The 12,500-nt window shown below is 45.7% G+C and overlaps 1 protein-coding gene across 2 annotated transcripts in view; it reads right to left on the reverse strand.

Moving 5' to 3' along the window:
• nhsl1b (NHS-like 1b) overlaps nucleotides 1–12,500 on the reverse strand; it is a 70,011-nt gene that overhangs the window by 28,424 nt on the left and 29,087 nt on the right. For both annotated transcript variants that reach the window (XM_063222962.1, XM_063222961.1), the window contains exon 2: nucleotides 1,796–1,948. In XM_063222962.1, coding sequence (XP_063079032.1) covers nucleotides 1,796–1,948 — 153 coding nt within the window. The remainder of the gene's footprint in view (nucleotides 1–1,795; nucleotides 1,949–12,500) is intronic.

Below are 12,500 nucleotides of genomic sequence, written 5' to 3' on the forward strand. Positions count from 1 at the left end.
CAACCCAATGTAAACACAACACAGGAGCTCCAATAAAAGAATGCACCCAGACACACACACACCTGTCCCTGGCCGGCGTGGGAAACACACAAACAGATGAAGGCTGTGGGAACATCTTTTAGGGCCGTAATGATATTGTATCGAACCTAGAAATCGTGATACGTACAGACACCATACTGCATCACGGTGCAAGAAGCGCTTTCAAAGTTCTGTTAGCCTTCAGTCCAGAAAACGACCACGTGATATGATGTGATAGTGCTTCCAAGCTTTAAGTCATCATCATTATTTTTAACCATTTCTTTTAGTTGTTAGAAGCCTCTTGTAACCTATTCAACCTATAAACTGTCATAGTTTTTATTAATTATTTTATTGTATAATGTTGGCAAGTATAAAAAGCAAATAATTAATTTGATAAGATCCATTAAAAATTGTAGGGTGTATCGAACCGTAGCTCAAAGATTGTGATATGAATCGAATCACATGTTGAGTGTTATAGTTACAGGCCTATCGTCTACACATTATATGTATACTATGGACCACTCAAAGAGTGGACAGTATGGGTGTGTGTGTTTTTGTGTGTGTCAGTCATTAACTGGTTGACCTTCTGGCTTGTTCCATTGATAAGGGTAGTGAGGGATGACAGGAGAAAAACGACCGGCAGAAAAAAGAAAAAAGCGTCTGAAACGTGAGCGGCGTCTCTCCTTGCTCCACTGGAGCTGTTGTCCTCCATGCCTTTGTGTTGTGTGGCTCTCTCTCTCTCTCTGTTAATGCCTCTCTGTCTCTCTCTCTCTCTCTCTCCTCCCTCTCTTTTCTCCCCCTGCTCTCTCATTCTGCCTCCCCCTCTCTCTCTCTCTCTCTCTCACACTCCTTTTGTGCTTGTCTGTGCTGTAACCTGAGTGCACTTCTCTCTCTCTCTGTGTGTGTGTGTGTGTGTGTGTGTGTGTGTGTGTGTGTGTGTGTGTGTGTGTGTGTGTGTGTGTGTGTGTGTGTGCGTGTGTGTGATTCATCAGGCCGTCTATTGGGCACCTGCAGGGGTCGTCCACAGAGGAGCGACAGTATCTGGTGCCCAGAGTTGCCCATGATCACATTACAAGCCTCACACACCCACTCCTAATATCAAGGCTACACCAGGGCTACATCTCAGCTACATAGGGCCACATTAGGGCCATATCGGGGCTACATTATGGCCACATATCAGGGATACATCAGGACCACATCTGAGGGCAAGACTATTTCAGGACTATTCCAGGACTATTCCAGGACCATTTCAGGACCATATCAGTGCTACATCAAGGTCTTATCGGGGTCATTTCATGTCTAGGTACATCAGTGGCATGTGATGGCTAAGGCCAGCCGCATCAGCTACACCAAAGCAGTGTCAGGGCCATATCAGAGCCATGTCAGGTCGATGGGCAGAAGTCCAACGAACGGACACACCCACATGCACACACCCACAAACACACACACAACAGCAAAGCCATAAATCCATCCACACACACACACACACACACACACACACACACACACACACATCATCTCCAAACACACCCCTGGCCCCTGTGTAAGTGTGTATTGTTGTGGTGGTGGTGGCGGTTTAACTGAAGACCGCTATCACTCATCTGTCACAGCTGCTACTCACTACAGGCCTCTATGCAATACAACACCACACTGACCAAGTGTGTGTGTGTATGTGTGTTATGTGTGTGTGCGTGTGTGTTTGAGCGTGGTTGCGGTGCGGTGTGTGTGTATGTGTGTGTGTGTGTGTGTGTATGTGTGTGTGTGTGTGTGTGTGTACCTCTGAGTACGGTTTTGAGGTTGACTTTGGCCTGGCGGTGTAGGTCCTCTAGGCATTGCGGTCGCGATGCGGGCAGGAAGACATTCTCCTGCTGGTGCCAGGGGGCGCTATAGTGCACGCTCCACTTGGACTCGTCATCCAGATTAGACACCGCTGAAGAATAAGAGGAAGACAGAGGGAGATATTAGATACACAAGTTTGGACGGGTAATCTGGCATACAGGGCAATTCCCCGTGGCCTGATGATCATAATGGCTCAATGGTGTAACTTACCTGCTAGAGTTGTATAAAATGCAAGTAAAAGTAATCTCACAAATATAATTACAACACAATTGGTATGATAATACAAGGTTTCAACTTTGTAATGTCATACGCATGAAAAAGCCTGGGCCTGTTTTGGTGCCACACCAGCCCTGTACACTCCAATATCGAATAAGGAACACATACACACGCGCACACACCCACACACGGTTTGACAAAACACACAAACTCTCATCATCCACAAACCACACACACTCCAAAACGAACAGCAACTAACAACAAACACAATCAACATCTTTAAAGCCAAAGTTAGCTACTGTCTTGTCTCATCATTACAAATGCCTGTACGTATCATACCACCACATCCAGGTAAGACGTCAGAATTAGGTGGGGAACATACACTCACACACACACACACACACACACACACACACACACACACACACACACACACACACATGGTCAGTCACACCTTAGCTCGGGCCTGACCAGAATCCACAACAAATCCACACTCACTCACTCACTCACACACAGCCCTATCCTGTCATAGACCTCCCATACAGGACAGGAAGAAGACTGAAGAGGGCAACAACCTGGGAGGAGTGTGTGTTTGAGAGAGAGTTTACGTGTTTACGCGTGTGTGTTAACATGTGTGTCACGGGGACAGAACAGGTGTTAATGGGCCATCAAGAGAGAATGTCCCCAGGTGACAAGCCGTTTGTGTGTGTGTGTGTGTGTGTGTGTGTGTGTGTGTGTGTGTGTGTGTGTGTGTGTGTGTGTGTGTGTGTGTGTGTGTGTGTGTGTGTGTGTGTGTGTGTGTAATGGACAAGGAGAGTGTATGCAGCTGTAAACGACCATGGCTGTTAGTGACTGTATGTGTGTGTGTGTCCGTGGTGTGTAAAATAGGCTGTTAGTAAGGGTGTGTGTGTGTTGATGTCTCCCAGTTTCTACAGCAGGGGTGGGAATCTACTGTATGTTTCGAGGGCCCTTTCACGACCCCTGAGGCCCTCGATATCATTTTAATGTTATGCAGCTTCACATGAAATATGACGTGTTTTGCAAAGGAATCCTAGACATTACATTTGCAATACAATTAAGCTACATTTCAGGGGACCTAGAGAAGGTGGGGTCTGTTGTAAAGGTGGCTGCCTTCAATATACGTAGGCCTAGAGTGCAAGGGAAAATCCTGGTTTGTATTCATAGTATGGCCCTTGGAGGACTTTTTACGGCCCTTGGAGGAATTTGAAGTGGCCCTTCCCTAATTCTACAGCTTACAACAGGGCCGTGAGTCATCAAAAGTGTGTGTGTGCGTGCGTGCATGCGTCGTGTGAGTGTAGAAAGTTAAAGTAGGGCATGCGCATCTGTCCTTAGATGACGTAAACGTAAAAGGTCAATGCAGCCTCAAGTTTGTAAGTTAACTCAAATCAAGGCTTTCACGTTGAGTTAACTTATGAACTTAAGGCAGCAGGGCAACTTACTTTTTATGTTTAACTGGCTGCAATGTTTTATAGTGCAGGTTAGAAGTGGCCCCTTTGAAGTGTGTGTGTGTGTGTGTGTGTGTGTGTGTGTGTGTGTGTGTGTGTGTGTGTGTGTGTGTGTGTGTGTGTGTGTGTGTCTGTCTGTCTCCATGTTAATAGCGGGCCCTTTGAGGTGTTGTTTCTCACAGCCCCGTGAAATAGCACAGCTCTCTCTTTCATCCTCTCTCTCTCTCTCTCTCTCTCTGTATCTTCAGTCTCCCTGTCTGTCTTTCCCTCCCTCCTACTGTTCTCTCTCTCTTCCTCACTCTCTTTTCCTCTCTCCGTTTGTTTCTCATTCCAAACTCTCAATCTCTCTTTCCCCCTTCTACCTCTCAATCTTCCTTTTCATTTTATCACTCCCTCTCTGTTCTCCTTCTTCTTCTCTCCTCCATCTCTCTCTCCTCTCCTTTCCTCCTCTCATCACTCCATCGTGTCAGTGAGGCATGCGGGGAATGGTAGAACTTCGGCAACTTTGTGTTTCATTTCAGTGCTAAGTCCAGATGGATAGTTCACGTGTGTGTGTGTGTGTGTGTGTGTGTGTGTGTGTGTGTGTGTGTGTGTGTGTGTGTGTGTGTGTGTGTGTGTGTGTGTGTGTGTGTGTGTGTGTGTGTGTGTGTGTGTGAGAGAGAGGGTGTGTACTTGTGCCAGGGTGTGTGTGAATGAATGTTGGTCCACTGTAATGATGTTCTTATCAATTACTTCTCATTAACAACTCATCCAACACACACACACACACACACACACACACACACACACACACACACACACACACACACACACACACACACACACACACACACACACACACACACACACACACACACCCTCTCTTGGTGCCAAACAGTCAGGGTGATTAGCTGACGCATGGATGGCTCGGCCATACCAGAACACAGGGCAGGGGCTTAAACACAGACACACAAACACAAGCACACAACATTATGATTGGGGTGTGTTTGACTGCAGATGCAGACACACAATGAAACACATACAGACAACTCACATGCACACTCAGAGAGACAATCAAGACATTCAAGTATGAAAATCATGTCAGTGCTGTTGTCAAAACAGCACCATTCAACAGCACCACTCAAAGACACAATCTATAATATAAACTTACAGCACACACACACCATATAAAAAACTTTTCAATCACCAAAGACAGACACACACCCACAGACACCCCCCCCCCACACACACACACACACACACTGAAAGGGCCTCAGTAGGGCCATGGCCAAAGCCCAAAGAAGCGGGAACCCCAACAAAACCCTATTGTGCTGGACACACACACATACACACACACACACACACACACACACACACACACACACACACACACACACAAAAGACTTGCACCCCCTCTTTGGCTGCCTTGCACACAAAGCATCACACTCTCACTCACACAGCATGGCCGTGCAACACGTGGAGTCTCTCCTGTTCATAAGTATTGATAATTAGTATTGATGAAGTGTGTATCAATAATGTGCAAGCCACCGCCGACACTCTGGTCGATTAACACTCAACAGCAGTGACATAACACGCGCGGACATACACACACAGACTTGCAAATGCACATACACGTGCAAATACACACACAGACACAGACACGCTCTCTCTCTCTCACACACACACACACACACACACACACACACACACACACACACACACACACACACACACACACACACACACACACACACACACACACACACACACACACACACACACACACACACGGGAAACACACATAAACACTCAAAGACATACACACACGTGTGCAAACAAACGCACACACACTTATTCAGAATGAGGGAGGCCACATCAAGCTGTCACAGTGCAATTATTGCATGATCCATCTCATGCACTTCCCTGTACACCTCTTACCAACCAGCGTGTGTGTGTGTGTGTGTGTGTGTGTGTGTGTGTGTGTGTGTGTGTGTGTGTGTGTGTGTGTGTGTGTGTGTGTGTGTGTGTGTGACGTAGGTGTGTCTGTGTGATGGTGTTTTAATGTACTTCCTCAATAAATACCCCAATCTATCAAAGATCCCCTATGAATCATACAGGTGTGTCTGTCTGAGTGTGTGTGTGTGTGTATGTTTGTGTGTGTGGGTGTGTGCGTGTGTGCGTGTGTATGTTTGTGTGTGTGTGTGTGGGTGTGTGCGTGTGCATGCGTCAGGCCTAGTTGAGACAGTGTTATCTGTGAAATATGAAGATAAAAGATTGTGGATAAGCTGTCAAACAAAGAGCTGCTGTCTCAGATGAAGTATGACACAATGGCGACACCCAAGCCTGGTAGGACAACATATTCCTTTTTTGAAATAAGAAAATCCTGAGGACTACATTTTATTCTTGTAAACAAACTCTGTCAAGCCTGAAATCAGGCACTGAGCCTGAATACTAATATCAGTGCACCTTATAGGCTGAATATATGATTAATTTATCAATGAATATTATTACTATTAGTCATTCAATACAACACTTAAAACAGCCTGTAACAGGCTTACAGTTTAAAACAGCCTGTAAGCCACTTTGTTGGATGAAAAAGCGTCAGCTAAGTGTAATGTAATGAATAATGAAAATTACTGGGAATTGTTTCAGGATATTGGATACACGCAGTAGTCATGTCAACAGGTGTGCTAGCTTGCTCTGTCACGCACACGCACGCACATACACACACACACACACGCTCTTTACGCTCCTGTATAGTTTAGCCGTTTAGTTTCACTGTACAAGTAACTGTATCGCGACAATGAAGCATTTTGAAGCATTTCCTTTCTCGGTCACACCAACACAGCTTGTTTTGTCTGATGTATCACACTAAGGAAAACCAACTTTGCACGGACGGATCAACACATGCATGCACGCACACACACACACACACACACACACACACACACACACACACACACACCCCCCAATAGAGTGTCCTATAGACCAGATGTCTAGGCAGGTCACCAGGTGCTTACCTCTCCGCACGCACTCACCAATCCACACACACACACCACCAATAGTCTCCAACAGGTGCTTACCTTTCCGTTTGAAGTATTTGATCACCGACTTAAACGAAGTCCCGATAAACACCATTATTCCACAGTGTGTGTGTGTGTGTGTTGCGGTTTGAGTAAGTGTGTGTGTGTGCGTGTGTGTGAGTGTAGAACTCAGGAGTGTGTGTGCACTCCTTAAGTATGAGCTAAGAGAGCAGCATGGATGGCAGCGGTCGGGATCCTACAGCAACAGAGGGCTGCCCAGGCGAGAGTGGGAGTGTGAGTGTGTGAGCCACTAATACTGGGCAGCCTGTCTACACTCATCTAGCAGATCTGATCCGCCTCAAAGGCCCTCACACACACACACACACGTAAGCTCCTCCCACCTCCCTTTCTCCTTCACACACACACACACACACACACACACACACACACACACACACACACACAAACACACACACAAACACACACACACACACACCGCCCATTCCCTCTGGCCACACAGCCCTGGGAAACACCCTCTCCTCCTGTACTCACACACACACATACACACACACACACACACACACACACACACACACACACACACACACACACACACACACACACACACACACACACACACACACACACACCCCAGGGGGCTGAGAGGGAGGGGGGCGTATCTGTTCTTTGGTTGCTAAGGAGCTCACCCCTCCCCTCCCCCGCATCACTCTCTCCCAGTCTCTTTGTATGTATCTCTTTGTATCTCTCTCTCTCTCTCCCTCCATCTCTCCTTGTATCTCTCTCCATGTTTCTCTCTCTTTCTCTCTCTCTCTCTCTCTCTCTCTCTCTCTCTCTCTCTCTCTCTCTCTCTCTCTCTATCCTTCTATGCCTCTCCTTCACTTCAGCATTTCCTCTGTTTTGTTGTGTCTATCTAGTCAGAGCGATATTCATATTCTTCTCCTCTTCTACAGATCGTCCACACAGTTCAGATCTCATCAACTGTTTTGCTGTCTGGCCACTTTGTTTAGTGCAAGTCACACATTCTGCTTAGTCACAATTATTGTTTTTATGATAATTTATGTTTAAAGGTACAGTAGGCCTAACCTAAGTAATATTCTTTTAGTATCTTATGTCCAGAATTCATGCTGCTTTTTCACAAATTCACCATCATCAAATAATTCATTAGGACTGGGAAAACTAATTTTTTCAAGCATGAAAAGGTGGATCTTCTCCATGTCCACCAATGTGAATTTCAAATGACATTTTTACCTGCAAAACTTACTGTGGTTCCTAGTTTGGTCATACTAGCAAATATTAATTTATTGTAGGGCTGTAACGATACACTTAAGCTAGTGAAAGTCAATGGGTCCGTGTAGCATTGTAGCATGCTACACGGATCCATTGACTTTCACTAGCGTAGCGACATATTCCCTCTTTTAACTTGTCTTAAAGCAAGACAACGCTTAACATGAAAAACAAGACACTTTACCACCTTTGTAAACCCTGGCCAACGATTTTAACTGTATTAAGCCCCAAAATAGTGGCATAACCCTTTAACAAACGATTTGGTTCATATAGCGATTTTTGACCTACGATTTGATATTCCCCAGGATTTTAAATGTATCTCTTTTTAATTAGATTTTTAAATTGGCCAATTGTTTTCGTAACTTACAGAACTTGTAGCGTGTATCAGAATACTGCCTTCTTGCACCATGATACAGTATTGTGACTCGATTTCTTGGTTCAATACAATATCGTTGCAGCCTTAATTTACTGCTTAGCAAATATTAATGAAAATATCAAATTTGGGAATAGGCAGCACAGTTGCAACACCTACTCTGGACACTATCCTTATGTGTGTATGTAATAATTAATATTCCACCGTAAAAATGTATCTGGCAAATCTCTATTATTTGAACTGAAATACAAACAACTGATGCACAAACAACATAATTCAGGCTAGAGTGATATGTCACGAGATAATCCTGTCGAGTGGCTAATGATACTGAAATTGTTGCTGGTGAAATGCAGGTTTTAAAAGTATTTGGCTGGTGGGCAGGTGCCATTGTCAATCCCAGGTTTGTATGTGTTTGTGTGTTTTTCTTGTGTAGGTTTGACGGTAGCTTTTATCTCTTCAAAACACACACGCACGCTTGCACGTACAGAGATGCACGCATGCACTCACACACGCACACACACACATACACTTCATACAAAGCCTGATCTCAGAGTGCTTTCATCATCATGTTCACATCAAAGGGCAGATGGACCTGTAGCTTCTGTACAGTGTGTGTGTGTGTGTGTGTGTGTGTGTGTGTGTGTGTGTGTGTGTGTGTGTGTGTGTGTGTGTGTGTGTGTGTGTGTGTGTGTGTGCCTGTGTGAGAGAAGGTTCAGGCTAGGTGCCCTTGTATTGGCCTTAACCCAGCACTCATGTGCTGTGGGAGTTTCTACTCTATAGTGTCCCAGTCTAGTGTGTGTGTGTGTGTGTGTATGTGTATATGCGTGTGTGTGTGTGTGTGTGTGTGTGTGTGTGTGTGTGTGTGTGTGTGTGTGTGTGTGTGTGTGTGTGTGTGTGTGTGTTGGCCTTCACGGGTGCTCATGTGCTGTGTGAGTTTCAGTGTTTTTTTGCTGCTGCTCTCTGTGTGAACGTGACTTCCTGATAACAAGTGTTTGACTATGAACCAAACAATCTCTGTGTGTGTGTGTGTGTGTGTGTGTGTGTGTGTGTGTGTGTGTGTGTGTGTGTGTGTGTGTGTGTGTGTGTGTGTGTGTGTGTGTGTGTGTGTGTGCATAGTGACACAACACGATAAGCTTGCCTCATTAGTGCAAAGTCTGCACTGCAGCCCAAAGCCATAGACCCCTGCCCACTACAAACACACACAAACACACACACACACACAGACACACACAGACACGCACACACACACACGCGTTGCCTTTCTCCGGGTCCTCTCAGCCTCCCTATCCATCCACACACACACTCTGTGTCTTAAGAGCTACTATCAGACACTTAACAACAAACACTACACATACCACTGCTATGAATACACACACACACACACACACACACACACTACACAATACACACACTTATCTTAAAAGCTACTATCAGACTCTTAACAACAAACATTCCACACACCACTACTATGAATACACAAACCAGGGCCGATACCGATATCCGATATTGAGGTTTTAGCCGATAACCGATATTAACCGATACCAATGGTTTTTTTTTGTGGTTTTTTTTTTTGAAGAGATAACATTTAATACAGACTGACAATGATGCAAACAAACTGCATTCTTGTATGTCCTCTTAATTCCAAAAACACATTTTAACTCCCTGTGATAAAATTAGATAAAAAATAGAGACAAACTAGAAGACAAACAATTAAAGTCACCATCAAGTCCAATCTTTTAGAACCGTAACATATAAAAAAAACATCGGCGTTAACATCGGCCCAGTTTTACCCATCGGACCGATGTCCGATGTGTTGAGAAATGTCAAATATCGGCCGATACCGATACATCTGGCCGATACATCGTGCATCCCTATCACAAACACACACACACACATAGACGTACACACGAACACACAACACACTAACACCACACAAACAGACGCACAGACCCCATTTCTGCATGGGGTGGGGGTGGGGTGGTGCCATTGGGATCAGTGAACGGGGTGCAAATGATTTGTGAATTAGAAAGCCTAGTGCTCAGGGTTAACCCCCCTCCCCCCTCAAACACACACACACAGACACACACACACAGAGACACACACACACTTTCTCTCTTTGGCCCCCTCCGCCCTCTCCTCCACCCCCTCCTCTGTGCCTATTCTTCTCATCCACTCTCCCTTCTCTTATTATCTTCCTGCGAAAGACCCCCAAACCCCAAAGTACCCCACCACACACACACACACACACACACACACACACACACACACACACACACACACACACACACACACACACACACACACACACACACACACACACACACACACACACACACACACACACACACACACACTTTTGTCTGTCTGTCACTCTCTTCCTCTGTTTCTCTCTGCATTTTCTTTCTCTTGCCTGTCTGTCTCTCCCTCCAATTCTCTCTCTCTCTCTCTCTCTCTCTCTCTCTCTCTCTCTCTCTCTCTCTCTCTCCAATTTGTGCAGACCATTTCAGAGACTTTGCATGTGTGTGTGTGAGAGAGTGTGTAGACAGGCGTTCTAGTTTCTAGTCTTGCTAAGTAGCTCGCTGTGTGCAGACTGCTCTCAGCTGCCTCTACTCTGCCAGATACACATGTAGTGTTTTATGTGTGTGCGTGTTTGTTTGTGTGTGCGCGCACGTTTGTTGGAACGCGCGTTTGTGCTTGTGTGTCAATGCAAGTTACATCAGTGTGTGTGTGTGTGTGTGTGTGCGTGTGTAATGTTTCCTGTTATCAGTGCAGTGGCACGTGTACAGTGTGATGTTAATATGCAGGCCATAATCATGTGCAGTAGCAGCATTGTGCTCCACACACACACACACACACACACACACACACAGGCGCTATCATCGCGTTGTGCAGCAGCATTATGATCGGGCGTTCAGATGGGGCACCCGTATGGGTCCTAACTGGGACAAGGGGCGACAGATTAGGGCATCAGACACACACACACCGGGAGACCAGACACAGACACCCTAATTCCTACGGCACACAGCACACACACGCAAAAGCAGCTCATCTTCAGGATACAGAGTTATAGTGATGTGATATAAGGTGTGTGTGTGTGTGTGTGTGTGTGTGTGTGTGTGTGTGTGTGTGTGTGTGTGTGTGTGTGTGTGTGTGTGTGTGTGTGCATGTGTGTGTTTGTACTTAATTTATTAGTTAAGTTCATTGTGTTGAAGTGAATTTCTTAAAACGCTACAAAACACAAAGCTCATCTGTATTTTAGGCCCCTTTTTACCCTGGCACTCACACACACGAAGACGCACACACAGACTGACACACATGTGCGTGTGCACACACACACACACACACACATGCACACAGAAAAGCACGCGTGTTGGGAGTGTGTAATGAGGTTGTTCACATCTCCTCTCTGTCTTGCCAGTATCCCCCTTCACCAACACCTCACACACTCTCTCTCTCTCTCTCTCTCCCTCCCCCTGCCCCCCGACGTCTGTCTACTCCCCTGCCCCCCAAAAGTCTGTCTACTATATGAGCGTTTCCTTCCCCTGCATTAACTCCCTCATCGCACATGTCCGTCAAACACACACACACACACACACACACACACACACACACACACACACACACACACACACACACACAGACACACACACGCACACAGACACACGCACGCACACACACACACACACACACACACATTTTTGTCTTATTTGGGAGCTTCACTAATTGGAAATGGCATCTCACCAGGAAGCAGGAATCCTGATTTCATACATAGAGCAGGGACACATGTATCATTCTACTCTTCTCATCTCATCTCTCTCCATCCTTCTCTGCTTTCTACTCTTTTGGATCTATCTATCCTTCCCTCCCCCTATCCCTCCCTCCATCTGCGTTCATCCATCCATCTCTCTCGGCATGTCTTCTTTTTATTCCCTCTATTGTGTCTGATCAATCAGTATGACCGCACTGAGAGAGAGAAAAACAGAGAGAGAGAGAGAGAGAGAGAGAGAGAGAGAGAGAGAGAGAGAGAGAGAGAGAGAGAGACAGACATAACACATCACCAGCCATTAAACAGTTAACAGCCAAACAACAGCTAAACAAACAGACCACCACACAGACACACACACACACAGGTGGGGCTCACCAGGATGTCTAGAAAGTGTTTTGTTTGCTCCTGAATGCCCCATAATGACTTTAACACAGCATACACTTCCCACACTTGGACACAAACACACTGGTGTGTGATCATGTCATCTCTACAACTCCAGTGCTTCTTGGTCTTAA

This window comes from Engraulis encrasicolus, chromosome 18 (genome assembly GCF_034702125.1).
Source record: "Engraulis encrasicolus isolate BLACKSEA-1 chromosome 18, IST_EnEncr_1.0, whole genome shotgun sequence".
Lineage (NCBI taxonomy): Eukaryota > Metazoa > Chordata > Actinopteri > Clupeiformes > Engraulidae > Engraulis > Engraulis encrasicolus.